At 44.1% G+C, this 26801-nt stretch overlaps 1 protein-coding gene across 3 annotated transcripts in view; it reads left to right on the forward strand.

Annotated features, from left to right (window-relative positions):
• The window catches only part of ccdc61 (coiled-coil domain containing 61), a 103192-nt gene that overhangs the window by 19575 nt on the left and 56816 nt on the right, over positions 1-26801 (forward strand). For 2 of the 3 annotated variants that reach the window (XM_072274526.1, XM_072274525.1), the window contains exon 5: positions 2579-2731. The exons of the other annotated variant lie outside the window; for it this stretch is intronic. In XM_072274526.1, the coding sequence (XP_072130627.1) occupies positions 2579-2731 (153 nt within the window). The remainder of the gene's footprint in view (positions 1-2578; positions 2732-26801) is intronic. 3 annotated transcript variants of the gene reach the window in all.

Consider the following 26801-nt stretch of genomic DNA (forward strand, 5'->3'; position numbering starts at 1 on the left):
TGGTAGGGTCACCCATGCCAAACAGGTCAAAGGGTAGAGGCCAGACTAAGAGTAGTCATCCAGTCCTTCAGGCTTGGAGATTCAGCTTAGAGCTAACAACCCTGACTGGTCAGAAAAAAGTTGTTACAGAAACAACAATAAAGAATTCTTCTACATCTGAGTGTGACGGTATTCCTGAGTCTCCAGCTGGGACTTGCGTGACTGACAGTAGTGAAAAACAAGAGGAAGCCCTGAACACTGCCTGAGATGAAGGACCTTCATTACTGTCCTAAACGCCAGCGGCGTAATGGGCAGTAATCAGAATCAGAATCCTTTATTATCGCCAAGTATGTGGACACATACAGGGAATTTGATGCCGGTTTCCCTGAGCTCTCGCTGTACAGAATCAAAAAGCAAACAAAACAATAGTGCAAATAATTGTGAACTATATACAATGAGGTGGACTTGGTTTATAATAGACTAAAATTCAAGTGTTCATAAGACTGATGGCATACGGAAAGAAACTGTTCTTGTACCTATTTGTCCTGGCATACAGTGATCTAAAGTGCCTACCAGAAGGAAGGAGCTGGAACAGGTGATGTCCAGGGTGTGATGGGTCTCAATGATGCTGTTTGCTCGCTTCCTGACTCTAGATGCATATAAGTCCTGGATCGAGGGCAGCTTCACACCAATAATCCTTTCCACAGCCCTGACGGTTCTTTGGAGTCTACTCTTGTCTTGTTTGGTAGCTGACCCAAACCAGACAGTGATGGACGAACAGAGAACAGACTGGATTATTCCTGAATAGAATTGAATCGGCAGCTCCTGAGGCAGGTTGTACTTCCTGAGTTGACGTAGGAAATACAAGCTCTGCTGAGCCTTTTTGATAAGAGTGTCCGTGTTGGGTGTTCACTTCAGGTCCTGGGAGATTGTGACACCCAGAAACCTGAAGGTCTCCACAGCAGACACAATACTGTTGAGTGTAGTGAGTGGGGGGAGTATTGGGGCGGGGGGCTGCTCCTGAAGTCCACCGTCATCTCCACAGTCTTGAGTGTATTTAGCTCCAGATTGTTCTGACCACACCAGAGGACCAGCCGTTCCACCACCCGTCTGTATGCAGACTCATCACCGTCTCGGATAAGGCCAATGACAGTTGTGTCGTCTGCAAACTTCAGGAGTTTAACAGATGGATCCTGTGAGGTGCAGTCATTAGTGTAAAGGGAGCAGAGCAGTGGGGAGAGCACACATCCCTGGGGGGCACCGGTACTGATTGTCCGGGTGCTAGAAACGATGCTCCCCAGCCTCACTTGCTGCACCCTGTCAGTCAGGAAGCTTGTGATCTACCGACAGATGGCGGGGGAGACAGTGAGCTGGGTGAGTTTGGAGTGGAGGATTTCTGGGACGTTGGTGTTGAACGCCGAGCTGAAGTCAACAAACAGGACCCTCGCAGAAGTTCCTGGGTTGTCGAGGTGTTGTAGTATGTAATGCAGTCCCATGTTGACTGCATCATCCACTGACCTATTTGCCGACTGCAGGGGTCCAGCAGGGGGCCTGTGATGTCCTTCAGGTGAGCCAACACTAGTCTCTCAAAGGACTTCATGACCACAGATGTCAAGGCAACAGGCCTGTAGTCATTTAGTCCCTTGATAGTGGGTTTCTTAGGCACTGGAACGATAATGGAGCGTTTGAAGCAATGAGGGACTTCACACAGCTCCGGTGATCTATTGAAGATCCGTGTGTAGATGGGGGCCAGCTGATCAGCGCAGGACTTCAGGCAGGAGGGTGACACGCCGTCTGGGCCTGGCACTTTCCTGGTCTTCTGCCTCCAGAACAGCTGACTCACCTCCCTCTCACAGATCCTGAGTGCAGGTACAAGAGGGTTGAAATGAAGTGGGGTAGGGGGAGCAGTTTTTGTAATGTGGGGTGAGAAGGCGGATACTGAGATGTCGGGGTGATGGATGATGGGGGTTGCAGGTAGGTCTGTGTTTTGGCTGGGAGGAATGAAGGTGTCGAATCTACAATAAAACTTGTTCAGATCGTCAGCCAGTTGATGGTTCTCCACAGCCTGGGGGAATGGTTTCTTGTAATCATGTAAGAATGGTAGATAGTTAAATTGACTGGACTTGTCAAAGGGAATGAGAGCTTTATGATCTCTGAAGGACTATTCAGAATACTTCTGCAATAGGTAGACAAGTTACATCTGTTTCATCAGAAAGCTGTCCGGTTCTTGCTTTAATGCGTTCAAGTTCAGGGCCTGGCAGGAAGTAGAAGATGTGTTATATTTTCTCACGGTGAAGTAGGAAGCTGTTACACCCTCAGAGACTTAAGCTGGCTTTCAGAGTATTCACATCCATCCCCATTCCCCTCCCTGTAACCATCAGAGATCATGATTGAACTTAGATCATTGGAACATGACTTGCGTGCGGTAATTTAGATATGACTATGCAACAGTCAGAATGAAAGTTCCTGAATAAGTCATCTTAACAGTATCTCAAAATATATAACTGGAACCTATTTCCATTCTCTTGGGAAAGAAATAACTACCTCAGAATTTTCTCAAAATAGAGGTTATTTGTCATTTTTTTTTTAATGTCTGCAGGATACACTACCCACTGCCACTACCATATACTGGGAAGCCTGATCCAGTAGCTCTCCAGAAAGTAATCCGGGGTTTGAAGGAGGAGCTGGCCGTGATGAGATCAAAGCAGGGCGTGGATTACCGTGACTCAGAGCTCAGGCGGTTGAGAGCAGAGTAAGTCTCAGCAAGTTCTACTCAAACTCCCACTCTCTTCAATGTAGACGCGAGGAATTGGACAGTTAACGCTGATGATGGTTTTGACGAGAATATCATAAGACTATTAAATATAGGTACAGAATTAGGCCATTTGAGTCTGCTCCGCCATCTCATCATGGCTGATCCATTTTCCTCTCAGCCCCATTCTTCCTCCTTCTCCTCGTATCCCTTCATGCCCTGATTAATCAAGAACCTATGAACGTCTGCCTTAAATATACGTAAAGAATTGGCCTCCACAGCCACCTGTAGCAACAAATTCCACAGATTCACCACTCTGGCTAAAGAAATTCCTTCTCATCTCTGTTCTAAATGGACATCCCTCTATTCGAAGGCTGTGTCCTCTGGTCTTAGACTCCCCCACCTTCAATCCTGGAATCATTTTTGTGAACCTCCTTTGAACCCTCTCTAAGGTCAGCACCTACTTTCTAAGATAAAGGGCCCAAAACTGCTCTTAATACTCCGTGAGGCCTCTCCAGTGCTTTATAAAGCCTCAACATTACATCATTGTTTTTATATTTTAATCCTCTTGAAACGAATGCTAACATTGCATTCTAACAATAAGATTGAAAGAGTACAGAAAAAATTTACAAGGGTGTTGCTTGGACTAGAAGTTATAGGAACAGGTTGAATAGGTTCAAAGCTTCATTTATTATCAAAGTATGCACTCTGAAATTTTTCAGATGCCACAAAACCAAGAAAGAAAAGAATGGCAGCATGATCATCAACCCCCTAAATCCCCGCCCCACGCGCAAAATATGAGAAAGATCGGTTGAAAAACAGAGTACAAAAAGAAAGCCTTAAGACTGAAAAAAAGTCTATAGTCTACATCCAGATCCAAAACACAGAAAACCTGGGCAACATTGCCCCTCTCTGTTGCAGAGTGATCTCACCATTGATAAAAAGGCAGCCTACCTTCTCCGGCAGCAAAGCAGTCCCCAGCGATAAAAAGGTAGGCTGCAGGTGTTTAATCTCCCTCATCGCATTAATTGGTGAACAATGGAAGCTTTAATCAATGAAACGGAGTTGAACATCAGCTAGCTGTCTTCTCACTATGAGGTTCAAATGTGCTGCTTCTGCCTCCCAGAACCCCCACAGAGACTCAGAGCGCTGAGACACCCAAATGAACTCCAAGCATGAGGTTGAGGAAGCAAAGGTCAGATGGGTCTATTGAGGAATATAGGGAAGCAAGAAAGGAGCTTAATAAGGGGCTGAGAAGAGCAAGAAGGGGGCATGAGAAGGCCTTGGCGAGTAGGGTAAAGGAAAACCCCAAGGCATTCTTCAATTATGTGAAGAAAAAAAGGATGACAGGAGTGAAGGTAGGACCAATTAGAGATAAAGGTGGGAAGATGTGCCTGGAGGCTGTGGAAGTGAGCGAGGTCCTCAATGAATACTTCTCTTCGGTATTCACCAATGAGAGGGAACTTGATGATGATGAGGACAATATGAGTGAGGTTGATGTTCTGGAGCATGTTGATATTAAGGGGGAGGAGGTGTTGGAGTTGTTAAAATACATTAGGACAGATTAGTCCCCAGGGCCTGACAGAATATTCCCCAGGCTGTTCCTCGAGGTGAGAGAAGAGATTGCTGAGCCTCTGGCTAGGATCTTTATGTCCTCGTTGTCCACGGGAATGGGACCGGAGGATTGGAGGGAGGTGAATGTTGTCCCCTTGTTCAAAAAAGGTAGTAGGGATAGTCCGGGTAATTATAGACCAGTGAGCCTTGCGTCTGTGGTGGGAAAGCTGTTGGAAAAGATTCTTAGAGATAGGATCTCTGGGCACTTAGAGAATCATGGTCTGATCAGGGACAGTCAGCATGGCTTTGTGAAGGGCAGATCGTGTCTAACAAGCCTGATAGAGTTCTTTGAGGAGGTGACCAGGCATATAGATGAGGGTATGCAGTGGATGTGATCTACATGGATTTTAGTAAGGCATTTGACAAGGTTCCACACAGTAGGCTTATTCAGAAAGTCAGAAGGCATAGGATCCAGGGAAGTTTGGCCAGGTGGATTCAGAATTGGCTTGCCTGCAGAAGGCAGAGGGTGGTGGTGGAGGGAGTACATTCGGATTGGAGGATTGTGACTAGTGGTGTCCCACAAGGATCTGTTCTGGGACCTCTACTTTTTGTGATTTTTATTAATGACCTGGATGTGGGGATAGAAGGGTGGGTTGGCAAGTTTGCAGACGACACAAAGGTTGGTGGTGTTGTAGGTAGTGTAGAGGATTGTCAAAGATTGCACAGAGACATTGATAGGATGCAGAAGTGGGCTGAGAAGTGGCAGATGGAGTTCAACCCGGAGAAGTGTGAGGTGATACCTTTGGAAGGACAAACTTCAAGGCAGAGTACAAAGTAATTGGCAGGATACTTGGTAGTGTGGAGGAGCAGAGGGATCTGGGGGTACATGTCCACAGATCCTTGAAAGTTGCCTCACAGGTGGATAGGATAGTTAAGAAAGCTTATGGGGTGTTAGCTTTCATAAGTCGAGGGATAGAGTTTAAGAGTCGCGATGTAATGATGCAGCTCTATAAAACTCTGGTTAGGCCACACTTGGAGTACTGTGTCTAGTTCTGGTCGCCTCACTATAGGAAGGATGTGGAAGCATTGGAAAGGGTACAGAAGAGATTTACCAGAATGCTGCCTGGTTTAGAGAGTATGGATTATGATCAGAGATTAAGGGAGCTAGGGCTTTACTCTTTGGAGAGAAGGAGGATGAGAAGAGACATGATAGAGGTGTACAAGATAATAAAAGGAATAGATAGAGTGGATAGCCAGCGCCTCTTCCCCAGGGCACCACTGCTCAATACAAGAGGACATGGCTTTAAGGTAAGGGGTGGGAAGTTCAAGGGGGATATTAGAGGAAGGTTTTTTTACTCAGAGAGTGGTTGGCGCGTGGAATGCACTGCCTGAGTCAGTGGTGGAGGCAGATACACTAGTGAAGTTTAAGAGACTACTAGACAAGTAGATGGAGGAATTTAAGGTGGGGGCTTATATGGGAGGCAGGGTTTGAGGGTCGGCACAACATGGTGGGCCGAAGGGCCTGTACTATGCTGTACTGTTCTATGTTCTATGTAAACTGCAAATCACGGGCTTCAACAGTTCCAGAATCACATTCAAAAGGAAAAACAAGCGTAAAAGACATAAAAGAAGTGAAATATATGGAATCTGTCCAGAAGGCATCGACTGAAGGAGCATTGTATGCAGGCGCTTTCTTGACCAAATGTGCAAGAACTTTATTCTCTTGAGCTGAGGAGAATGAGTGGAGATTCGATAGAGGTTCTCAAAATTATTGGGGGCATAGACAGGGCAAATGTAATCGGGCATTTTCCATTGAGTTGGTGTTCATCTTCCCCACAGCTGCTGTTTGAACTGTTGAGTTTCTCCAGCAGTTTGTTATTTGTTTGTTGAAAGGCATTCTCTTCACATTGCCTTTTGAAGAAAAATAGTTTTGAAAACAAATGCAAAAGTGTAAGTGAAGCAGGATGTTGCATTTTCATTTGGCTGCTATAGAAATGACTTTTGAGTGCTGATGTTTTCTGTTGATTTAATGTTTTCTCTTCAGTAAGGATTCTAGACTGATGCCTCAGACAGTGAAACAATAGTGAGATTTACCACAGTAAAATATGCTTAGAATCAATTGCTTCCTGCTGTGAGAAGTCTATGTGTTGAAAAATGTATTGTTAGGTTGTGGTTTTGATGTAGTCAAGGCTAGGGAGGTCTACCTCTTCTGTCAAATTTTCTTGGCCGATCCCTTGAGGATGACTTGTTTCCATTACATTTCAGTGGGTTCTGTTAAAGTCAAAGTAAAATTTATTATTGAAATACGTAGGTACAATGAAATTAATTGTAGGAGCAATGGATCTGTTTTCTATTTGCATTGTATTCATGTTATGTGTATGTTCTGTTTATTGTAGTCATGTGGTGTGGGTTTGGCAAAAGTGTTACGTTCACTTACATATTCGTGCTTTGTTCTCAGCAGTTTTAGCTTAATACTAGGCACCAATGGATGTTGAATCTTTTGTTGACTGTTTAATTCCTGCTTAACTTCATTTAATTACATTTGAAATTGCTTAACTCTACTTAACTTTGATTAAGTGCTTCCAAGTATGTTTCATATCGCTAGTCTTAGTTTCATAAGTTTCATTGCTTCACGATTGTTTGTTTTGCTAGTTGCTAATAAAGGATCGAATATATTTCTTCAACTTTTGGAACATTATTGTTGGATTGGTCGGAGGGTGCGTTATACAAGGATAACAATTGGTGGGGGTCACTGGTCTGTTAGAATTGGCTGTTGCATTGAGATTTATTTTGTAGCAGCATTTATAGGAAAGGAAGGAAATACAATAGAAATAATGAAAAATTATAAACAAAGACTTCCAAACTCTTAATGTGCAAAAGAAGACAAATTGTTCAAATAAATAAAAATACTGAGAACATGGGTTGTAAAGAAAGTGAGTCTGGCAGTGTGAAGGAACAGAAGGATCTTGGGGTCCAAGTCCATAGGACGCTCAAAGCTGCTATGCAGGTTGGCTCTGTGGTTAAGAAGGCATACGGTGCATTGGCCTTTATCAATCGTGGGATTGGGTTTAGGAGACGTGAGTAATGTTGCAGCTCCTTAGGACCCTGGTCAGACCGCACTTGGAGTACTGTGCTCAATTCTAGTCACCTCACTACAGGAAGAACGTGGAAACCATAGAAAGGGTGCAGAGGAGATTTACAAGGATGTTGCCTGGATTGGGGAGCATGCCTTATGAGAATAGGTTGAGTGAACTTGGCCTTTTCTCCTTGGAGCGACGGAGGATGAGAGGTGACCTGATTGAGGTGTATAAGACAATGAGAGGCTTTGATCGTGTGGATAATCAGGGGCTGTTTCCCAGGGCTGAAATGGCTAGGTAGTTCTAAGGTAAGGATATGTTCGGCACAGCTTTGTGGGCCAAAGGGACTGTATTGTGGGCCGAAGAGCCTGTATTGTGCTGTAGGGTTTCTATGTTTCTATGTAGTTTGTAGTATCAGAATCAGGTTTAATACTACTGGCATATGCCGTGAAATGTGTTAACTTTGCGGCAGTAATACAATGCAATACATGATAAATATTATTTAAAAACTGAATCACTGTAATATGTATATATGTGTGTGTATGTGTGTAAGATAAGTAGTGCTAAAACAGAAATAGAACTTTAAAAAATTGTGTGGTAGTGTTCATGGGCTCAATGTCCATTTAGAAATCAGATGTCAGAGTGGCAGGGAATCAGATCGGAATTTAAGTGAGTGAAGTCATCCACACTCATTCAAGATCCTGACGATTGTAGCTAGTAATTGTTCCTGAACCTGGTGGTGCAGGGTGAAGCCTAACCTCAGCTATGTTGGAATCTTTGTTTATTTTCTGATCATTAGGGTTTTTCCTGGGAGTCAGGAATGACGAGCAGTCTTAATTCTAATAGTTTATTTTAAAGTACAGACATACAAATACTGAGCAAACTAAATGAAGAGCTGAGAAAGGAAGCTAGCAGGCGAATGAACAACGAAGAATGCAAGGATGAAAGGGAATAAAGGTGAAGACGGCACCTCTGAAAAATCCATCATCTTTTATAATGTAGGTAACAGAAATTCCTTCGATAAGAATAAACTAATCAGTGGTTGCAGAATTACATCATGTGGGCTATGTGCTGATACTTAGCCAATGAAAGAGGAGGAAGGTGACAAACCATTAGTTCAGCTGCTATACCGCTTTCTGCCAGTGAGTGGGGATGAACAGCCACTTATTGTAAAAGATGTACGAGTTTGTTAGAAAGTACAAGTGCTTGATCTACAACTTCAGTCTTACGTTAATTCATCTTATAAAAAGTATTTTAAAAAAACAGTGGTTTCAAACAGCTGACTGATAGGCCCAGTGAAAGACCTGCATATGTTACTGGGCAGGGATAGAGGGTAATTGATGAATGATGAGCTTCCACTGTTTCCTTGAGGTGTACACCCAAATAAACATGGACATATCATTGTCTGTTTTAAGTGGTTGTGGGCCAAGAATTCCCACACAGATTGGTGGGTGTTGCACTTTTCTAAAGAAGCTTTGAGAACATCCTTGAACCTTTCTTATTTCTTTTCAGCTGGTAATGTCTTGCTATGATGCAGTGTTGTTTAGGAGTCTGCTGTTAGGCATGTCAACAGTGTGACCCTCCCAGTAAAGGGACTGAAGGCTGGGGTTGTCAGCCTGTGAGCCACTGACTTTGACTCCCTTTTTCTACCATTTTGGGGGATTTTCTACAGCACTCTGTGATCAAACTTTTAAATCATAGTGCCATACAGTACAAAAGAAGGCCCATCAATTCAACTGGTCCTTGCCGATCAAGATTCCCATCTAAGCTGGTCCCATTTGCCTGTGTTTGGCCCATATCTCTCTCACCTTTCCTATCCATGTACTCGTCCATTTCCATTTAAATGTTGATGGACAGTGCTGTGCAAAAGTCTTAGGCACATTTACATAGTTAGGGTATTTGTCAACGTGCAGCAGAGAGCAAGTTTGTAAATCTGGTGGGTGCAAAGGATGTTGTGAATGGTGAAAGTGGAGTGCAGTGGGTAGGGTGTGGGGCAGGTGGCAAAGGAGTGCCAGAGCTGGGAGGTGGCGCAGGCGCAGACACACCCAGCTATGAGACACCAGGCAAGGTTAGTGATTACAAACAATTGGTTTATTGATCAGTACAGAATGTCTCTCTGCTGCTTCCCTTTCCCTTCTTCCCCAGACATGATTCCCCTCTTCCTGTCCCCTTCCCACTCTCAGTCCACAATGGAGACCCATATCAGAATCAGGCTTATCGTCACTCACATATGTCATGATAGTTTTTGCAGAAGCAGTACAGTGCAATACATAAAATTACTACAGTACTATGCAAATATCTGAGGCACCCCAGCTCTATATATATGCCTAAAACTTTTGCATAGGTACACAGTACTGTACCTGCCTTAACCACTCTAGCAGCTCATCCCATATGCAGTGTCTTGGAGGCATATCTGATTACTGCTAGCATGTAGTAAAATGTGGAATGTTTAAGGTCTTGATCTTCAAGCACGCTTGTCCTTAAATGGACAAAAGACTACAGGCCAGGTGAACTTAAGTGAATACACACAAAATGCTAGAGCAACTCAACAGGTTGGGCGGTATCTATGGAAAGGAATAGTCTCGGCCCAAAATATTGATGCGTTATTTCTCTTTCTTCAAGACTGCGAGTGTCACTCATCACTTGCCCTCTTCTCCACGTATACTACCTGAAGGCACACACCCAGCTTCTTCCCCTCTGCCGTCAGATTTCTGAATAGACAATGAATACTACCTCACTGTTTTTTCACTTGTTTGCTCTCTTTTTATGCTACATAATTTTTAAATAAATATTTCTTATTGGAATTTATACATTTTTAAATATTATGTATTGCAAATTACTGCTGCCACAAAACAACAAATGTCACGATATTAAACCTGATTCTGGTTTCCCTTAATTGTGTCATGGCTTCTGAGATGAGGAACGACGTCCATGATCAGGCTTATTATTACTGTCATATATTGTGAAATTTGTTGTTTTTCGGTAGCAGCTCAGTGCAATACACAAAAAAGAATTACAGAGCAAGTTACAATAAGAACTATAATAAATAAATAGAGCAAAAAGAGAACAAAATAGTGAATTAATGTTCATGGACCATTCAGAAATCTGATGGTGAAGGGGAAGATGATGTTCCTAAAACATTAAATGTGTGTCTTCAGGCTCCTGTACGTCTTCTCTGGTAGCAATGATAAGGGGGCATGTCCTGGGTGGTGAGTGCAATCAAAGCAAAAAGTACCAAATACTGGACCTATGGTGTTATACTTAAATGCACGCAGCATAAGGAATAAGGTGGATGATCTTGTCCTACAGCTACAGATTGGCAGGTATGATACTGTGGCCATCACTGAGATGTGGCTAAAGGATGCATGTCTTTGGGAGCTGAACGTCCAAGGATACACAGTGTATCGGAAGGATAGGAAGGTAGGCAGAGGGGGAGGCGTGGCTTTATTGGTAAGAAATGATATTAAATCATTAGAAAGAGGTGATATAGGATCGGAAGGTGCAGAATCTTTATGGGTTGAGCTAAAAAATCGCAGGGGTAAAAGGACCCTGATGGCAGTTATTTATAGGCCTCCAAACAGCTGCAGCGATGTGGACTACAAATTACAACAGGAAATAGAAAAGGCTTGTCAGAAGGGCAGTGTTATGATAATTGTGGGGGATTTTAACATGCGAGTGGATTGGGAAAATCAGGTCGGCACTGGATCTGAAGAGAGAGAGTTTGTAGAATGTCTGCGAGATGGCTTTTCAGAACAGCTTGTTGTTGAGCCCACTAGGGGATTGGCTGTACTGGATTCGGTATTGTGTAATGAACTGGAGGTGATTAGAGAGATTGAGGTGAAGGAACCCTTAGGAGGCAGTGATCATAACATGATTGAGTTCACTGTGAAACTTGAAAAAGAGAAGCAGAAATCTAATGTGTCGGTATTTCAGTGGAGTAAAGGAAATTACAGTGGCATGAGAGAGGAACTGGCCAAAGTTGACTGGAAGGGGACACTAGCGGGAAGGACGGCAGAGCAGCAGTGGCTGGAGTTTATGCGAGAAGTGAGGAGGGTGCAAGACAGATATATTCCAAAATAGAAGAAATTTTCAAATGGAAGAAGGATGCAACCGTGGCTGACAAGAGAAGTCAAAACCAAAGTTAAAGCAAAGGAGAGGGCATACAAGGAAGCAAAAACTAGTGGGCAGACAGAGGATTGGGAAGTTCTTAAAAGCTTACAAAAGGAAACTAAGAAGGTCATTAACAGGGAAAAGCTGAACTATGAAAGGAAGCTAGCAAATAATATCAAAGAGGATACTAAAAGCTTTTTCAAGTATATAAAGAGTAAAAGACAGGTGAGAGTAGATATAGGACCAATAGAAAATGATGCTGGAGAAATTGTAATGGGAGATAAGGGGATGGCGGAGGAACTGAACGAGTATTTCGCATCAGTCTTCACTGAGGAAGGGAGATGCAGTGGATGTTGTGTATTTGGATTTTCAGAAGGCCTTTGACAAGGTGCCGCATGTGAGGCTGCTAAACAAGATAAGAACCCATGGAATTACGGGAAAGTTACATACGTGGATAGAGCGTTGACTGATTGGCAGGAAACAGAGAGTGGGAATAAAGGGATTCCATTCTGGTTGGCTGCCGTTACCAGTGGTGTTCCACAGGGGTCCGTGTTGGGGCCGCTTCTTTTTACGTTGTCCATCAATGATTTGGATTATGGAATAGATAGCTTTGTGGCTAAGTTTGCTGATGATACAAAGATAGGTGGAGGGGCTGGTAGTGCTGAGGAAATGGAGAGTCTGCAGAGAGACTTGGATAGATTGGAAGAATGGGCAAAGAAGTGGCAAATGAAATACAATGTTGGAAAGCGTATGGTTATGCACTTTGTGGAAGAAATAAACGAGCAGACTATTATTTAAATGTGGAGGGAATTCAAAGTTCTGAGATGCAACGGGACTTGGGATTCCTCGTGCAGAATACCCTTAAGGTTAACCTCCAGGTTGAGTCGGTGGTGAAGAAGGCGAATGCAATGTTGGCATTCATTTCTAGAGGAATAGAGTATTGGAGCAGGGATGTGATGTTGAGGCTCTATAAGGCGCTGGTGAGACCTCACTTGGAGTACTGTGTGTGCAGTTTTGGACTCCTTTTTTAAGAAAGGATGTGCTGACGTTGTAGAGGGTTCAGAGAAGATTCACTAGAATGATTCTGGGAATGAGAGGGTTAACATATGAGGAACGTTTGTTCGCTCTTGGACTGTATTCCTTGGAGTTTAGAAGAATGAGGGACGACTTCATAGAAACATTTTGAATGTTGAAAGGCATGGACAGAGTGGATGTGGCTAAATTGTTTCCCATGGTAGGGGAGTCTAGTACGAGAAGGGATGACTTAAGGATTGAAGGGCACCCATTCAGAACACAGGTGCGAAGAAATTTTTTTAGCCAGAGGGTGGTGAATCTATAGAATTTGTTGCCACGGGCGGCAGTGGAGGCCAAGTCATTGGGTGTATTTAAGGCAGAGATTGAGAGGTATCTGAGTAGCCAGGGCATCAAAGGTTATGGTGAGAAGGCAGGGGAGTGGGACTAAATGGGAGAACGGATCAGCTCATGATAAAATGGCGGAGCAGACTCAATGGGCTGAATGGCCGACTTCTGCTCCTTTGTCTTATGTCTATAATGCTATCTTAACCAGATGTGCTACTTGTGCTCTGTGCAGTGCGCTGTGTGCTGTTGGTAATGTGTTTTGCACCTTGACCCCAGAGGAACGCTGTTCTATTTGGCCATATTCACATATCCTACCAGCTGTTGCGCCACTGATAACACTTTCCATAGATGCTGCCTCACCTGCTGAGTTCCTCAAGTGTTTTGTGTGTGTTGCAATGAAGAGAATAGATAGGGTATGGGAACCGGGGTGGAGTTACAAAATACACGTGGACTAAGATGTTAACTGTCCTGTGCTATCACCAGGGGGATCATCAGTTGATCTGCCACCTGTCTTCAGGAGTTTCGGCCCGCTTTTGATCAAGGCTTCCTCGAGGTGGTGGGCCAGCAGTGCTAAAGCACCACCTCCCACTGGTGAGCTTAAAAACTTGGCATCTGCCTCTATCAGAGTTGTTGGTCACTTCCATCCAACAGATAGTCTGCTCTTCAGGTGTCTATGCAACTACTGAAGGATTTGCAAGATATGTATACACTGTCTGACTATCTGCCCCTCTGGACATACTTGGTCCAGACCCATGCTGATCTTTTCTGTGCTGCTTCAGCTACAGCCTTGCTGGTTGACTTGATCTCTCTTCTAGTGAAGCCAAGGTCACGCAGCCACTTCTGGAGACTGAACACAATAAACCCACCACAGCCTTCTTGGAATGGATAGCATAAGACCTTCCACGCTCTGTCTCTGCACTCTGATCTTAATTCTGCATACTTGGTTAACTTGCTTCATCGATGTTGTCTTTCCAGGGGACTGTGAGTTCACCAATAACCACTTCTCTACTGGTGTCAGACCATACCATTATAACTGGACGCAATGTAGTGAAGGCTATTTGCTCCGGGAAACTGCCTTTCCCGTCCAGGTCAGCCTTGACACACCAATCATTGGCTGAAGAAAGTACGCTTGATCGTGAGCCTGCGCTGTATACCCTTGACTTGGAGCCTTCTTTCACAACTGATATGTGATGTTCTGTGCAGCATGGGGCATGAGATAAGTTGTGCTGCGTACTCTCTGCTCGACTGCTTCTGTTACAACTTTGAGAACGTTGTTATGTCTCCAAGTGTACATGCCGCTGGAAAGATTGACTCTGCATGCACTCAAAATATGTTGGAGTGTTCCCTTCTCGCCACAAGCAGCACACCTGTCTGTCTTGTCTTCATACCAGGTGCTGAGGTTGGCAGGTGTTGGGAGCAGATCGTACGCTGCTCTGCATAGAAAAGAAGCGGTTCCATCTGCCACAGAACATTCCAAGGTAGATGTCGTTGTTCAACACTTTTCCACCGGGTCCAACCCCTTTGTTTGGCCAGGCTAACCTCTTCTCCACTTCTACCTCTCATATTTCTTGTGTTTCAAGCTCAAGGCGCTCCTTACCTGTAGAAGATGACCACCACTTGTGGGTTGTCCATCCAAGTCCCTTGCGGGCTAGTCCCAACTGTCTCCTTGTGCTTCAATCTAGACTCTGCCTCATCAACTGCTACACGGGCTGACCACTTCCTGCCTGATCTCACATCCTCCTGGGTGTTCTTGATGACAAGGTCTTTTGAGTCTCGAAGCATCAAGAATGATCTTACCTTGGCTACCTTGACCTCCTCAACAAGGGATTGCACTGGGATGGTAAGCTTTGTCTGGCTACTGTGGATTGCAACATTGGTGAGGCTGCTCGGTACTCCAAGCCACTTCTTCACATACTTGTTGATCTTCCATTCCATTGCCTTAACATGGGACATTGCCACTTCATAGACAGTCAGTGGCCACATTATCCGTGGCATCAGTCTGTACTGCAAGCACCACAACTTCAACTTGCCAGGCAAGCCATACTTGTGGACAGACATCAGACCTCTACTGATCTGTTCTCCTGTCTCTTGAACCCTCTTGGTGTCTCTCAGCTCCTCTGTGTACCATCGCCCGAGGCTCTTAACTGGTTGGTCCTGAATGGATGGAATCTCCTCTCCATAATGGGTGAAATGAAAGTCAACCAGCTTTCCTCTCCTAAGAACAAGGCTCCTTGACTTCTTGGTCTTGAACTTCATTTTTCCCCAATCTATTAGCTCCTCGAGTCTAGATAGTACATTTTCCACTGCCTCCGTGCTGGGACCCAAAAGGGTAAGATTGTCCATGAACCTTCATACTGGTGGTAACTCCCCTCCACCATCAAGTGCGACACCTGGTCCCACTGATTCTGCAGCCCTCACAATGACCTCCATGGCTAACACAAAAAGGATGTGTGAAATTGCACATCCCATTGGGATTCCAATATCCAAGCTCTGCCACCTAGTGGTAAACTGCTGAGTGGAAAACCTCATCCGGAAATCGTTGTAGTACTGCATAACAAAGTTCCTCACCTTAGCAGGAATCCATAGGAATTCCATCACAAACTTAGCCAGGGACATGGGGAACAGAACCATACACATTTGCCTGATCAAGCCAAACTACAGCCAGATTTCTCCTCAACCTTTTTGATTCCTGGATGGTATGTCATATCATAGTAGAATGTTCAAGGCATCCTGGGAAGCCTGGTACTCCTGCCTTCTGCACAGATGTATTTACTAATCACAAATTCTCTATCACAAATGAAGATATTCTTTCTGCCAGAATGCCAACATAATCTTCTCCTCTACATTCAGGAGTGAAATTGGTCGGAACTGATTCAATGGAGAAGAATTCTCTTCCTTCGGGATGTATACTCCTTCAGCCTCACTCCATGACAAAGGAATAACACCTTGTCTCTACACCACCTTTAACAATCTCCACAAGTATTTCCTCAGCTGTTCACACTTCTTGAACACCTTATACGGCACTCCATTAGGTCCTGGCACTGAGCCTGACCTTGCCTTTCTGATGATCCGTTCGACTTCTGCCAGTTTGGGTTCTGACAGATCAAACTTCACTCCTGGCTTGGTAGGCTTCACAAGCCCTGAAATGTCAAGCAAAGGAGCCTCCCGCTGTTCGTTAGAGTAAGTGCTTGCCAAGTGATCCTCAAGTTCTTGTTGAGAAAATTTAAGCTGCCCGCTCCTACTTTGTTCAAACAGTTTCTTTGTGAACTCGTGAGGGTTCTCAAAGAACAACTTTCTTGCCTTCTCTCTTTTCTTTCTCTTTTTATGTTGTGACTCTGCACGACGGAGTGATGCTAATTTTATTCGAAAATGCTCTCGGAGATCAGCAAGCCCTGGCTTGTCACCCTCACTTGCTACCTTCCACCTCTGCCTCAACGATCTAAGTTCTCTCCTCAACCTACTAATCTCCTTCTGGCGCCTGCTTGGTTGCTGTGTAGGCTTTGTTTTCTTCAACTCAACCAAACCAAACCTGTACTTTCCAACATCGTAAATCATATCGCCCATCACTTCCAACTTTCTCTTTGATGTTCCCCTGAGAGTGTTCTCCAACATCATACTGATATCCTCATCAAATACACGCCAAGCCTTCTCATCTGCCATTGCTGGCCCCTTGACCTTCCTCTTCTTCTCTACCTCCTCACCACCGCCATCATGCGAAGGATCTACCTGGGTACTGTGGTCTGAAACCTGACCTGAGTTATCTCTCGCCAGACTTGGAGTATGATGACTCCGTCCAGAGTGAATCGCTGTAGCTTATGAATCAGTGGTTGAAAAGACCACATCATCTGTGCTTGGTGAAGTAATCTCATCTTCATCCACTGGGATGGAATAGCACTTCAACTTTGCTTGGTGGACTGGTAAACCTTCAATGCTGGAAAACACTCTCCCATACCAACACACTGGACACTCAGAACCTCTTATCCTAGCTCTTGGTCGTACTCGTTCCCTGTAATTAACCATATCCTTTGGTAGGTAGATCTCTACCAAAGGATGCTCACCTGTTGGCTCTCGAATAGGATCACATGGAGTCATGGGAGCAGGTGGTGGATGGTCGTATGAACAGCAGGTGCATATCACAATTCCTGGTTATGTGACCACTGACACCAGGCAGACAATCTCTGAAGAGTATTGATAATGGCTGGGGTCACTCATCCTGTAAAGGCACAGCCCAGAAGAAGTCAATGGCAAACCAGTACTGTAGAAAAATTTGCCAAGAACAATTGTGGTATGGGAAGACGATGATTGCCCACGCCCTATTACAGGGCACATAATGAATGAACGATAGACAGGGATTCGCATGCAGGCGTTTTCCCCTCGTGTGTGGTGAGACTAGAACTAGAGGTTATTGGTTAAGGTGAAACATGAAATATTTAGGGGAATCTGAGGGAAACTTCTTCCCTCGGGAGGTGATGCATATGCGGTTTAAGCTGCCAGTGGAAGTGGTAGATGTGGGTTTGATTGAAGTTTGGACATGTACATGGATTAGAGGGTATGGAGGGCTATGGTCTGAGACTAGACAGTAAACTGGGCTGGCACGGACTAAATGGGCTGAAGAGTCTGTTTCTATGCTGTGGTGCTGTATGACTCTATAACTGACAATAATAAACTCAGGCCTGGAGAACCAATGTTATTTGTCATATACGTTAATGATCTGGATGATGGGGTGGTAAATTGGATGAGTAAGTATGTAGATGATACTAAGCTAGGTGGCGTTGTGGATAATGAAGTAGGTTTTCAAAGCTTGCAGAGAGATTTAAGCCAGTTAGAAGAGTGGGCTGAAAGATGGCAGATGGAGTTTAATGCTGAAAAATGTGAGGTGCTACATTTTGGTAGGACCAATCAAAGTAGGCCATGCATGGTAAATGGTAGGGCATTGAAGAATGCAGTACAACAGAGGGACCTAGGAATAATGGTGCATAGTTCCCTGGAGGTGGAATCTCATGTGGATAGGGTGGTGAAGAAAGCTTTTGGTGTGCTGGCCTTTATAAATCAGAACATTGAGTATAGGAGTTGGGATGTAATTTTGTGTGTGTTACTCTGACCATCGACACTGTCTGACCTGCTGAGTTCCTCCAGCATTTTGTGTGTGTTACTCTGACCATCGACACTGTCTGACCTGCTGAGTTCCTCCAGCATTTTGTGTGTGTTACTCTGACCATCGACACTGTCTGACCTGCTGAGTTCCTCCAGCATTTTGTGTGTGTTACTCTGACCATCGACACTGTCTGACCCGCTGAGTTCCTCCAGCATTTTGTGTGTGTTACTCTGACCATCGACACTGTCTGACCTGCTGAGTTCCTCCAGCATTTTGTGTGTGTTACTCTGACTATCGACACTGTCTGACCCGCTGAGTTCCTCCAGCATTTTGTGTGTGTTACTCTGACCATCGACACTGTCTGACCTGCTGAGTTCCTCCAGCATTTTGTGTGTGTTACTCTGACCATCGACACTGTCTGACCCGCTGAGTTCCTCCAGCATTTTGTGTGTGTTACTCTGACCATCGACACTGTCTGACCTGCTGAGTTCCTCCAGCATTTTGTGTGTGTTACTCTGACCATCGACACTGTCTGACCCGCTGAGTTCCTCCAGCATTTTGTGTGTGTTACTCTGACCATCGACAGTCTGACCTGCTGAGTTCCTCCAGCATTTTGTGTGTGTTACTCTGACCATCGACACTGTCTGACCTGCTGAGTTCCTCCAGCATTTGGTGTGTGTTTACCAGTTTGTGTGATCTGCCATCTATGAAGTGCTTCCAGTTGTAACATGGGAAAGGAATGTCTGTTCAGCCCACACACCATGTGCTCTTGCTAATGACCAGACATGACCACTGATTTGAGAAGTGTGAGGGGAGAATGAGAGCTGAGTCCCTCACAGTGGCTGGTGCTGAGGTGTCAGCCGTGCTCCGTCTAGAGGACTCCAAGATGACTCACGGCTGGGCGCTGCAGCAGCTGTGGCTGATGTCTCCACCGTCAGCCTCGTCAGCCTTCTCTCCTTCCCCAGGGGAGCGTCACGCGCAGAGCATCTGACAGGTTAATAGCCAAGGGACTGAAAATACAAATATCAGCTCATCAAGCAGAAAGTTCACTTGAACTGTTGACTTTTCTGAGTGCAAGTCATGTGTTATGTCAGATATTTAATTTCACACTCATCTGGTAGACGGTACAAGAGCCTCTGTACTCACACCATCAGGTTCAAGAACAGTCACTACCTCTCAGACATCTAAATGACAATAAAAGAGGACTGCGTGTCCTCATAATCTAATCTAATCAGGCTCTTGAACAAAAGAGGACAACTACACTCACTTCTCCATCCATTGAGATGTTCCCACAACCAATGACCTCACTTTAAGGACTCTATCTCATTTTCTCGTTAGTTAATGCTATTTATTTATATTTGCATTTTCACTGTTTTCTGTCTTCTGCATTCTGGTTGATCTTTCATTAATCCTGTTATAGTTACTATTCTACAGATTTGCTCAGTATGCCCACAGGAAAACGAATCTCAGGGTTGTCTGTGGTGACGGGTATGTACCCTGATAATAAAATTGACCTTGAACTTTGAACAAGTACCTTCTTATTCTGGCTTCTGCCCCCTTTCTTTCCAGCCTTGAAGAAGGGTTTCAGTCTAAAATGTCAACTATTTATTCCCCTCCATTGATGCTGCCTGACCTGCTAAACTCTTCCAGTGCTTTACCAAATATGAGACCGATTGAGGATCAAGGATCACCATCTACCGTGAATTTTACACTCTGTACTGTGCACATGTATACAGCTGGGATGCCTAAGACTTTTCATAGTTTATGCATTGCACTGTACTGCTGCCGCAAAATAAACTAATTTTGTGGCGTACATGAGTGCTGATAAACCTGATTCTGATATAAGACATAAGACTATAAGATATAGGAGTAGAAGTAGGCCATTCGGGTCATCGAGTCTGCTCTGCCATTCAATCACGGGCTGATCCAATTCTTCCAGTCATCCCCACTCCCCTGTCTTCTCCCCATACCCTTTGATGCCCTGGCTAATCAAGAATCTATCTATCTCTGCCTTAAGTACACTCAATGACCTGGCCTCCACAGCCGCTCGTGGCAACAAATTCCACAAATTTACCACCCTCTGACTAAAGTAATTTCTCCGCATCTCTGCTCTAAATGGATGTCCTTCAATCCTGAAGTCGTGACTTCTTGTCCTAGGTTCCCTACCATGGGAAATAACCTTGCCATATCTAATCTGTTCAGGCCTTTTAACATTTGGAATGTTTCTTTGAGATCCCCCCCTCATTCTCCTGAACTCCAGGGAATACAGCCCAAGAGCTGCCAGACGTTCCTCATATGGTAACCCTTTCATTCCTGGAATCATTCTCAGGAATCATTCTCTGAACCCTCTCCAATGTCAGTATATCCATTCTTAAATAAGGAGCCCAGAACTGCACACAGTACTCCAAGTGTGGTCTCACAAGTGTCTTATAGAGTCTCAACATCATATCCCTGCTCTTAAATTCTATACCTCAAGAAATGAATGCCAACATTCTGTAAAAGGGCTGGATGGTTTGGAGTTTGTAAAATGTGTGCAGGATAGTTTTTTGAAGCAATACATAGAGGTACCAACTAGAGAAGGGGCAGTGTTGGATCTCCTGTTAGGGAATGAGACAGGGCAGGTGACGGAGGTATTTGTTGGGGAGCACTTCGGGTCCAGTGATCACAATACAATTAGTTTCAGAGTAATTATGGAGAAGGATAGGACTGGACCGAGGATTGAGATTTTTGATTGGAGAAAGGCTAACTTTGAGGAGATGCGAAAGCATTAAGAAGGACTGGATTGGAAAAATTTGTTTTATGGGAAGGATGTGACAGAGAAATGGAGGTCATTTAAAGGTGAAATTTTGAGGATTCAGAATCTTTATGTTCCTGTTAGGTTGAAAGGAAAGGTTAAAAGTTTGAGAGAGCCATGGTTTTCAAGAGATATTAGAAACTTGGTTCAGAAAAAGAGAGGGATCTTCAATAGGCAGCTTGGAGTTAATGAGGTACTCGAGAACTATAAAGAATGTAAAAAGAATCTTAAGTAAGAAATTAGAAAAGCTAAGATACGAGGCTGCTTTGGCAAGTAAGGTGAAAATAAATCCAAAGGGTTTCTACAGTTATATTAATAGCAAAAGGATAGTGAGGGATAAAATTGGTCCCTTGGAGAATCAGAGTGGACGGCTATGTACGGTGCCAAAAGAGATGGGGGAGATTTTGAACAATTTCTTTTCTTCGGTATTCACTAAGGAGAAGGATATTGAATTGTGTAAGGTAAAGGAAACAAGTGGGTAGTTATGGAAAGTATGACAATTAAAGAAGAGGAAGTACTGGCACTTTTAAGGAATATAAAAGTGGATAAGTCTCCAGGTCCGGACAAGATATTCCCTAGGACTTTGAGGGAGGTTAGTGTAGAAATAGAAGGGGCTCTGACAGAAATATTTCAAATGTCATTAGAAACGGGGATGGTGCTGGAGGATTGGCGTATTGCTCATGTGGTTCCGTTGTTTAAAAAGGGTTGTAAGAGTAAACCTGGCAATTCTCGGCCTGTGAGTTTGACGTCAGTGGTGGGTAAATTGACGGAAAGTATTCTTAAAGATGGTATATATAATCATCTGGATAGACAGGATCTGATTAGGAACAGTCAACATGGATTTGTGTGTGGAAGGTCATATTTGACAGACCTTATTGAATTTTTTGATGAGGTTACTAAGAAAGTTGACGAGGGTAAAACGGTGGATGTTGTCTATATGGACTTTAGTAAGGCCTTTGACAAGGTTCCACACAGAAGGTTAGTTAGGAAGGTTCAATCGTTAGGCATTAATATGGAAGTAGTAAAATGGATTCAGCAGTGGCTGAATGGGAGACGCCAGAGAGCGGTGGTGGATAACTGTGTGTCAGACTGGAGGACGCTGTGTAGCGGTGTGCCTCAGGGATCTGTACTGGGTCCAATGTTGTTTGTAATATATATTAATGATCTGGATGATGGGGTGGTAAATTGGATTAGTAAGTGTGCAGATGATACTAAGATAGATGGAGTTGTGGATGATGAGGTAGGTTTTCAAAACTTGCAGAGAGATTTAGGCCAGTTAGAAGAGTGGGCTGAAAGATGGCAGATGGAGTTTAATGCTGAAAAATGTGAGGTGCTACATTTTGGTAGAACTAATCAAAATAGGACATACATGGTAAATGGTAGGGCATTAAAGAATGCTTTAGAACAGAGGGATCTAGGAATAATGGTGCATAGTTCCCTGAAGATGGAATCTCATGTGGATAGGGTGGTGAAGAAAGCTTTTGGTTTGCTGGCCTTTATTAATCAGAGCATTGAGTATAGGAGTTGGGATGTAATGTTGAATTTGTATAAGGCATTGGTAAGGCCAAATCTGGTGTATTGTGTACAGTTCTGGTCACCGAATTAGAGGAAAGATGTCAATAACATTAAGAGAGTACAGAGGAGGTTTACGAAAATGTTGCCTGGGTTTCATCTCCTAAATTAGAGAAAGGTTGAACAAGTTAGGTCTTTATTCTTTGGAGCATAGAAGGTTGAGGGGGTACCTGATAGAGGTGTTTAAAATTATGAGGGGGATAGATAGAGTTGACGTGGTTAGACTTTTTCTATTGAGAGTGGGGAAGATTCAAACGAGAGGACATAGGTTGAGAGTTAGAGGACAAAAGTTTAGGGGTAACATGAGGGGGAACTTCTTTACTCAGAGAGTGGTAGCTGTGTGGAACGAGCTTCCAGCAGAAGTGGTTGAGGCAGGTTTGATGTTGTCATTTAAAGTTAAATTGGATAGATATAAGAACAGGAAAGGGATGCAGGGTTATGGGCTGAGTGCAGGTCGGTGGGACGAGGATAGGGTGAGAGTTTGGCACGGACTAGAAGGGCCGAGATGGCCTGTTTCCGTGCTGTAATGGTTATATGGGTAACGTTGCATTCGCCTTCTTCACCACTGTCTCAACTTGGAGGTTAACCTTTAGGGTATCCTGCACAAGGACTCCCAAGTCCTTTTTGCATCTCTGCATTTTGAATTCTCTCCCCATCTAAATAATAGTCTGCCCATTTATTTCTTCCATCAAAGTGCATGACCATACACTTTCCAACATTGTATTTCATTTGCCACTTCTTTACCCATTCCCCTAAACTATCTAAGTCTCTCTGCAGGCTCTCTGTTTCCTCAACACTACCCACTCTTCCATCTATCTTTGTATCATCGACAAATTTAGCCACAAATCCATTAATCCCATAGTCCAAATCATTGACATAGATTGTAAAAAGCAGCGGTCCCAACACCGACCCCTGTGGAACTCCACTGGTAACCGGCAGCCAGCCAGAATAGGATCCCTTTATTCCCACTCTCTGTTTCTTGCCGATCAACCAATGCTCCACCCATGCTAGTAACTTCCTTGTAATTCCATGGGCTCTTATCTTGCTATGCAGCCTCATGTGTGGCACCTTGTCAAACGCCTTTTGAAAATCCAAGAACGCCACATCTACTGCATCTCCTTTGTTTACCCTGCTTGTAATTTCCTCAAAAAATTGCAGTAGGTTAGTCAGGCAGGATTTTTCTTTCAGGAAACCATACTCTCTTTGGCCTATCTTGTCATGTGCCTCCAGGTACTCCGTAATCTCATCCCTAACAATCGATTCCAACAACTTCCCAACCACTGATGTCAGGCTAACAGATCTATAGTTTCCTTTCTGCTGCCTCCCACCCTTCTTAAATAGTGGAGTAACATTTGCAATTTTCCAGTTATCCGGTACAATGTCAGAATCTGTCGATCTTGAAAGATCATTGTTAATGCCTCTGCAGTCTCTCCAGCTACTTCCTTCAGAACCTGAGGGTGCATTCCATCAGGTCCAGGAGATTTATCCACCCTCACACCATTAAGCTTCCTGAGCACCTTCTCAGTTGTAATTTTCATTGCATATACATCACTTCAGTGACACTCTTGAATGTCCAGTATACTGCAGACGTCTTCCACTGTGAAGTCTGATGCAAAATACACATTCAATTCCTCTGCCATCTCTGCATCTCTCATTACAATATCTCCAGCGTCATTTTCTATTGGTCCTACATCTATCCTCAACTCTCTTTTACCCTTTATATACTTAAAAAAGGTTTTAGTATCTTCTTTGAAGCTTCCTTTCATCTTTTCTTTCCTAATGGACTTTTTAGTTTCCTTCTGCAAGTTTTTAAAAGCTCCCCAGTCCTCTATCTTCCCACGAGCTTTGGCTTCCTTGTATGCCCTCTCTTTTGCTTTTACTTTGGCTCTGACTTCACTTGTCAGCCACTGTAGTGTCCTTCTTCCATTCGAATAAATTTGGAATATATCTGTCTTGCACTTCCCTCATTTTTCGCAGAAACTTCAGACAACTCTGCTGTCCTTCCTGCTAGTGTCCCTTTCCAGTCAACTTTGGCCAGTTCCCCTCTCACGTCATTGTAATTTCGTTTATTCCACTGAAATACTGACTCATTGGAATTTAGTTTCTCCTTCTCAAATTTCAAAGTGAACTCGATCTTACTGTGATCACTGTTCCCTAAGGGATATTACCCTTCTGACATACCTTTTCTATCTCCTGCTGTAACCTGTAAATCATAACTCGGCTGCTGTTTGGAGGCCTGTATACAACCGCCATTAGGGTCCTTTTACCCTTGCCATTTCTCAACTCAACCCACAGAGACCCAACACCTTCTAATCCTATGTCATCCCTCTCTAATGATTGAGTATTATTTCTTATACACAGGGCCACACCACCCCCTCTGCCTACCAACCTATCTTTCTGATGCACTGTATGTCCTTGGACACTCAACTCCCAATGGCAGCCATCCTTTAGCCAAGTTTCAGAGATGACCACAACGTCATACTTGCCAATCTGTAGCTGAATTTCAAGATCATCCATTTTATTTCTTATGTTGCGTGCATTCAAATATAACATTTTCAGTCCAGCATTTGTTTTTTTTTGTTTTAACTGCACCACGCCTCTATTGCCCTGTAAATATGGGTCTGTATTGTGAATCGAGAGTGGGAAGAGTCAGGGAAAGGGGAGGGAGCAGGAAGCACCAGAGAGACATTCTGTAATGATCAATAAACCAATTGTTTGGATTCAAATGACCCTGCCTGGTGTCTCAGGGCTGGGTGTGGCTGCAGCCATGCCACCACCCCCCACCCCTGGCACTCCTTCTCTGCCACCTGTCCCACACCCCTCCTGCGGTGCTCCACCCTCAATATTCCCAACAGCCTTTGCTCCCGCCGGATTTACAAACTCGCTTTCTGCTCCATGATGACAAATATAATATTGTTCAAGGGTCTTAGACACTATATATATATATATATATATATATACACACACACACACACACACACACATGTATATACACACACACACACACACACACACACACACACACACACAGGTGTCTAAGACTTCTGCATGGTGCTGTATATTCTGATTTTCAGAAGGCCATTGACAGGTGCCGCACATGAGGCTGCTAAACAAGATAAGAGCCCATGGAATTACGGGATAGTTACATACGTGGATAGAGAGTTGGCTGATTGGCAGAAAACAGAGAGTGGGAATAAAGGGATTCCATTCTGGTTGGCTGCCAGTTACCAGTGGTGTTCCACAGGGGTCCGTGTTGGGGCCGCTTCTTTTTACGTTGTGCATCAACGATTTGGATTATGGAATAGATGGCTTTGTGGCTAAGTTTGCTGACGATACGAAGATAGGTGGGGGGGCCGGTAGTGCTGAGGAAATGGAGAGTCTGCAGAGAGACTTGGATAGATTGGAAGAATGGGCAAAGAAGTGGCAAATGAAATACAATGTTGGAAAGTGTATGGTTATGCACTTTGGTAGAAGAAATAAACGGGCAGACTATTATTTAAATGGGGAGAAAATTCAAAGTTCTGAGATGCAACAGGACTTGGGAATCCTTGTGCAGGATACCCTTAAGGTTAACCTCCAGGTTGAGTCGATAGTGAAGAAGGCGAATGCAATGTTGGCATTCGTTTCTAGAGGAGTAGAGTATAGGAGCAGGGATGTGATGTTGAGGCTCTGTAAGGCACTGGTGAGACCTCAATTGGAGTACTGAGTGCAGTTTTGGGCTCCTTATTTAAGAAAGGATGTGCTGATGTTGGAGAAGGTTCAGAGAAGATTCACTAGATTGGTTCAGGGAATGAGAGGGTTAACATAAGAGGAACGTTTGACCGCTCTTGGACTGTACTCCTTGGAGTTTAGAAGAATGAGGGGCGACCTCATAGAAACATTTTGAATGTTGAAAGGCATGGACAGAGTGGATGTGGCAAAGTTGTTTCCCATGGTGGGGGAGTCTAGTACGAGAGGGCATGACTTAAGGATTGAAGGACGCCCATTCAGAACAGAGATGTGAAGAAATTTTTTTAGCCAGAGGGTGGTGAATCTATGGAATTTGTTGCCACAGGCAGCAGTGGAGGACAAGTCATTGGATGTATTTAAGGCAGAGATTGATAGGTATCTGAGAGCCAGGCATCTAAGGTTATGGTGAGAAGGCGGGGGAGTGGGACTAAATGGGAGAATAGATCAGCTCATGATAAAATGGCAGAGCAGACTCGATGGGCTGAATGGCCGACTTCTGCTCCTTTGTCTTATGCTCTTTTTGAGGCATCACCTTTCAAAGATGTCCTACGGGGAGGCTAGTGCCCGTGGTGGAGCTATCTGAGTTTATAACCCTCTGCAACATTTTTCCTGATCCTGTCCACTAGCCCCTCCATACCAGAAGGTGATGCAACAAATCTGTGTTTCCCAGCATTTTGCCGTAGATATCTTGTCTTACTGCTTAATTTTCACCAACTATCAGTGACAAAAATCACTGCTTTTTGAACAGAAGCACACGCAACTGACGCTATTTAAAAACTG

The sequence above is a fragment of the Mobula birostris genome, chromosome 12 (genome assembly GCF_030028105.1).
Source record: "Mobula birostris isolate sMobBir1 chromosome 12, sMobBir1.hap1, whole genome shotgun sequence".
In the NCBI taxonomy this organism is placed as follows: domain Eukaryota; kingdom Metazoa; phylum Chordata; class Chondrichthyes; order Myliobatiformes; family Myliobatidae; genus Mobula; species Mobula birostris.